This window comes from Neomonachus schauinslandi, chromosome 1, assembly GCF_002201575.2.
Source record: "Neomonachus schauinslandi chromosome 1, ASM220157v2, whole genome shotgun sequence".
In the NCBI taxonomy this organism is placed as follows: domain Eukaryota; kingdom Metazoa; phylum Chordata; class Mammalia; order Carnivora; family Phocidae; genus Neomonachus; species Neomonachus schauinslandi.
The window spans coordinates 214,222,122-214,227,288 of NC_058403.1; the positions used below are offsets into that span (position 1 = coordinate 214,222,122).

The window sequence follows — 5,167 nt, forward strand, 5'->3', positions numbered from 1 at the left end:
GAGGGAACACAAGCAGGGGGAGTGGGAGAGGGAGAAGCAGGCTTCCCGCGGAGCAGGGACCCCGATGCGGGGCTCGATCCCAGGACCCTGGGATCACGACCTGAGCCGAAGGCAGACGCTTAACGACTGAGCCACCCAGGTGCCCCCACAAGGAGGTCTTAAATTCATTGTTCCGGAAAGCTTAGATGTATTTAATACTAGTACACCCCCGCCCAGCCCCCAGGTCCCCTCCCATGGGTTCTCCTGTGCCTCCCAGCGCTGCTGTGTCTGCAGGCGGAGGGCGGGCACGTCAGAGGGAGGTGTGTGCCTGTGTGCACACGTGAGCGCACGTGTGCGCATGGACGCCTGAGCCGCGCACGTTCTCTCTCGTCCGCCAGGGCACCGGGCCAGCCCAAGATCGACCACCTGCGGAGGCTGCACCTGGGAGCCTACCCCACGGAGGAGTGCAAGGCCTGCACCAGGTGAGCGCTGCCCACCTCGGACCCCCTCCGTCGACATGGGTCACGGGAGTGCCTCCCCCACAGGCTGCCAGCTGTCCCCGCCTCGGGCACTGGCGGTGAGCAAGTGTCTGGGTATGGGTGAGCACGCAGCTTGCGGCTGCCCTGGGGGAGCGCTCAGGTGCCCGACAATACAGAAACGAAGCATGGGCCCTGTGCAAATACGGCCCCAGTTGTTGCCAGAGAACCCTAGATGCGGGTTGTGGCTCCTGGGGTCACTGCTGCTAGGGGGCGGCCGAGCCTCAAAAACCCCACAACCCCACCTCATCTGCTCATGGAGGTGAGGGGGGGCGATGCCTGAGCTGGGGTGGAAGGGTGTGGAGGAGCCAGGTCGGCGTTGGGGGGGGTGCCGGGAACAGCACTCTTCGGGGGGGGAAGCAGCATGTGCCAAGGCCCAGTGGGAGGACAGTCCAGTCAGGGCTCACCTGCCTGGCTCTGCCCCCAGGTGCGGCTGCGTCACCATGCTCAGGTCACCCAATAAGACGACAGCTGTCAAACAGTGGGAGCAGCGCTGGATTAAGAACTGCCTGTGTGGTGGTCTGTGGCGGCGGGTGCCCCTCAGCTACCCCTGACCAGGGCCCTCGCTGGAGTGACATGGCATTCCACACACTCCAGACCTTCATTGGGTGCTTTGCGAAATAGGCGTCCTGGAAGTTGGCTTTCCGGGCCCCATCACTGGACAGGGCAGGGGAGGACGTGGCCTGAAGCCTCACGTTGGTGCCCCGCGGCCCCGTCGGGGCTGCTTTCTCTCCCTCGAAGCCTTATGGTGGATCCGGGGTGGAGGGGCCCAGCCACCTGTCCACCTGTGCCAGGTGGTGACCGAGACAGGCCTGTGATCTCACGGGCTCAGGACCACAGCACACGTGGTGCCCTCCCTGGACGCCCAGGCCTCAGCGGCCCCTCTGGGTGCCCCAGATCCTGGCTCCGAGGGTCCGGGATGCCCCGGGCCTCCGTTCTTCAGAATGTGCCACGCAAAACTGTGAGCTGCCGGGCATCTGCGTGGGTGCTGCTGCCAGTGACAGCCGCCGGGACACCTGCTTCCATCTCCTCACCTGCTCCTGCCAGCGCATCTGGGTGGTTCTGACCTCAGCAGGCCCAATAAACGTCCTGCCGGTCACAGGTGTCAAGTCGGCGCCGGGTGCTGCCCCTCCCCGTCCCCGCCCCCCAGTTCTGGGCTCCTGTGCCCGCGTGTCACTGTCTTGCTGTCAACATTTATGGAGCACCTACTGTGTGCTAATCACAGGTTCCTGCAGGGAGTCGCGGGCCGGGCACAGTGGGTGGGCTTCTGTTGATGTGTGTGTCTATATCCTTTTTCCCTGCCTCCCCACTCGATCATCTCCCCCCCCCCCCCCCCCCCCCACCGAGGCCCCTGGGTTTCTGGAAGCTCAGGCCTGGTCCCCCCAGGGGTTCCGCCTTCTGCCAACAAGCACTTTTCCCAATTATGTCCTGCTCCCCAGGCCTCCAGACAGCGTGCCCTGCCTGTGGAGCGCTAATTGATTCTCTTGTTTTCCTGCTGGAAGGCTCAGGGAGGGCAGGCCAGGTGGATGCCCCCGGGAGGTAAATGCTGCGCGTGCGCTGGGTGGGGAGCTCTGTGAGCCCCATTACCTGGCTGGGCCCGTGTTGCCCAGGAGGGCCTGCTGTTGGAGCTGACGCTTTCTGCGGGGACTTGGCATTTGTGGGCCAGCGCTGGGGGCAGGCGTGGAGGTGGGGAGCCGGCCCTTGACTGAGTTGGCGGGCTCCTGCTGCCCGCCTTGCCTCCCACCCTGCTGGTCACCACTGCCTGGTCTCCCTTTAGTGACACGGGGACCCCAAGGGCAGCCTCCCCTGGTCGAGGCGTACCTGGGTGAGTGGGCACTGCTGATGGACAGAGCCATCCGTGAGCTAGTGGGGGAAGATAGGCAGATTTTTAGTCTACCTCACATGTAGGGCAGAGTTGGGGACAGTTTTGGGGAGCAGGGAAGACAGCTCTTCTCCCTGGAGGCGAGCTCCATGGGGTCCTTCCCCCCGGATGGTGCCCAGCCCCCACTGCTGTGCCATCTGCGTGGTTGAGGTTCGGGGCTCATGAACCTCATGCTTCTGCTTGGCCCTCCACACCCTTCACTGGGCCCCGTCCTCTTTAGCCATTGTCTCTCTCAAGTCCTACTTTTTAAGCTGGTTACTTGTTTTAGAACAACAGGTCCGTTCTGCACTCACATCACGGGTTTAAGGTTAAGTTGTGGTTTTATGACGTGAACATGACTCCCGTCAAGAGGTGGGGTCTGGGTCCCCTCATTCTGGAGCCCCTGCAGCCATGCCGTGAGGAAGACTGGACTAAGTTATTACGAGCAGGGCTGAGCACACAGTAGGTGCGCAGTAAGCGCTTGTGTACGAATGAGCGTATGACTCCAAGGTGAACATCCTGTAGTAGGAAAGTAAAACATGGCCACAGGTTCCAGTCCCAATTCCCCAACCCCCAGTGGGGCCCATGACTTCACCTCTCAGACTCTCAGTCTCCTTTTCAACAAAAGGGAAGTCATGAACCCCTCTGTGGGCCAAGCTGGACACCCGGGGCCTAGCGGGTGCTGGGTCTCAGTGGCTCCTCATCCAGGTGGGAGATGGCAAAGGGCCTCAGGGCCTGGGTTCTGCCCTCCGACCTCCTTGTCGTTGCCCAGAAGGGTAAACTGAGGCCCAGGGCGCCGGTCGGTATGGCTGGTCTGGGACACCCATCCACCTAATTTACTCTGTGAACCTCGGAGCACCTGGCGATGACCACGAGCGCAGGTGCTGTGGTTCTGGGGTCGGATCCAGGCTTTGCCGGGAGCTTCCTCGGATCTCAGGGGAGTCACGAAGCCTCTGAGCCTCAGTTTCCCGATGTGGGACATGGGTCCCAAGAACACGACTGACTTCAGAGGGTCTGTGTACCTAAAGCTCAGCCCAGAGCAGGGCCTCGCACACAGTGGGCCCTCCCGCCCCGCTTGGGAGGCCGGACAGAGGGCCGGACGTCCGCGGGAGCGGAAGGGGCACCTGGGACGTAAGCGGCACCTGGGACGTAAGCCCCTCCCCCACCCCGGGTGGAAGAGTCGGGGCGCCCCCCTGCGGCCGAAGCGTGGAGCCGCGTCCTCGCCGCCCTCGGGTCCCCGTCTCCCGCGGCCGGCGGCGCGTGCTCAGTGCAGGCGGGGCGCTTGCAGGACAGGACTTTTATTGCTCGACCCCCGTGACCGCCGCCCCCCGGGGCCTCCTCAGGCGGCCGCGCCCTCGGCCAGCACACCGTCGATCCAGGCCGCGTAGCTCGCCACGCGCGTGTAGATGCCGGGCTTCTTGCGGTTGCCGCACACGCGCGAGCCCGAAGTGACCACGGCTTCTGCCACGCCGCCGCACACCAGTGGGCCCCCGGAGTCGCCCTGTGGGGGCGGGCCGTGAGCGCTGCGTCGCGCCCCGCGCCCCCGACCCCGCGCCCGGCTCTCTCCGCCAGTAGCCCTCCCTCTCCTCCCCAGCAGTCCGGGCCTCGGTCCAGCCCCGCCCCCGGGCCCTCCTCGCCGCACGCCCCGCCCCCTCGATGGCCCCGCTCTCCCGGCGCACCTTGCAGGTGTCCCGGCGGTTGCTCTCCCCGCACATCATGCGCTCGGTGATGGTGCCGTCGTGGTACGTGCGCAGGTTGCAGGTGGCGCGGTCGATCACCCGCAGGGGCAGGTGCTGCAGGCGGTCCGGCCGGCGGCCCGCGTGGGTGACCACACCCCAGCCGGCCACGTCGCAGAGCGTGCCGGCCGCCACGTCGCGGTCCTCGCGCTGCCAGGCCAGGGGCTGCACGGCGGGACCCAGCTCGGCCTTATCTGACAGCTGCGGGGTGGGGCGGAAGCGAGCGTCAGGTCGGGGATGGGCGGGGGTGCGTGCGGCAGGAGGGGTTGCGGCTGGACTTGGCTGACCTTCAGCAGGAGGAGGTCGTGGTCGATTGTGTCGGGCCGGCTGTCTGGGTGGGGCACTGCGCGGAGCACGTCGTACAGGCGCTTGGAGGGCTCCGGCTGCGACAGGGAGTGTGCGCCCAGGAGCACCTGCACCTTCCCGTCCGCCCTGGGAGTGGGGTCCGCATCAGAGCCACGTCCCCACCCCAGCCAAACCGCCTCCCGCGCTCTTTGCTCCGCCTCTCTCCAGGCCACTCACGCGTCCTCCAGGCAGTGCGCTGCGCTCAGCACCCACTGCTCGGACACCAGGAAGCCGCCGCACACGTGCTTGCCGTTCACCTGCACCGACGCCATGTAGGGCCGCGCGTGGGACACGGCCTCGCGGCCGCCCAGGATCCGCCCGCGAGGCTGCGCCGCTGGGGATAGGCAGGTGGGCGTGAGCGCTTCAGCGCTGGCCAGAGGCGAGCCCGCACACCTCCCTCCTGCACCCTGGCCACTGCAGCCCGCTCAGGCCTGGCATTCTACCCACCAGAGGGGCGAACTGCGCAGGGGCCAGGGAGCACAGCCAGCGGACAGAATGATGGGGAGTGGTGGGGTCTGGGGCAAATCCGGCCTACACACTGCGCCTAACAGCTTCAAGGCAAACGGCAGCCACGGGGGGCTGCGGTCCAGCCGGCGCTGGCTTCGCTGGCCGCCAGTCCTGCCCCGCGCAGCTGCGGATCCTCACTGTGGGGAAAGCTCAGGTCTCACATTCGAAGTTCTGAAAATTCCTAGACTTTCAGAGCCTTCCAT

The 5,167-nt window shown here is 65.9% G+C and overlaps 2 protein-coding genes across 3 annotated transcripts in view; one reads left to right on the forward strand and one right to left on the reverse strand.

The window, feature by feature from the left end:
* Positions 1 to 1,614, forward strand: part of MED16 (mediator complex subunit 16) — a 12,740-nt gene extending 11,126 nt beyond the window's left edge. Inside the window, exons 14-15 of the mRNA XM_044918476.1 lie at positions 378 to 461; positions 943 to 1,614. Of these exons, the coding sequence (XP_044774411.1) occupies positions 378 to 461; positions 943 to 1,069 (211 nt within the window). The 3' untranslated portion in view covers positions 1,070 to 1,614. The remainder of the gene's footprint in view (positions 1 to 377; positions 462 to 942) is intronic.
* Positions 1,615 to 3,658: 2,044 nt separating this feature from the next.
* CFD (complement factor D) overlaps positions 3,659 to 5,167 on the reverse strand; it is a 2,120-nt gene continuing 611 nt past the window's right edge. Inside the window, exons 2-5 of one of the 2 annotated variants that reach the window (XM_021705374.1) lie at positions 4,635 to 4,791; positions 4,400 to 4,544; positions 4,056 to 4,313; positions 3,659 to 3,877 (exon numbers count right to left, since the gene is read on the reverse strand). In XM_021705374.1, coding sequence (XP_021561049.1) covers positions 3,716 to 3,877; positions 4,056 to 4,313; positions 4,400 to 4,544; positions 4,635 to 4,791 — 722 coding nt within the window. In that variant the 3' untranslated portion in view covers positions 3,659 to 3,715. Of the gene's footprint in view, positions 3,878 to 4,055; positions 4,314 to 4,399; positions 4,545 to 4,634; positions 4,793 to 5,167 lie in introns of both variants that reach the window. The other variant, XM_044919132.1, reaches the window with a different exon arrangement.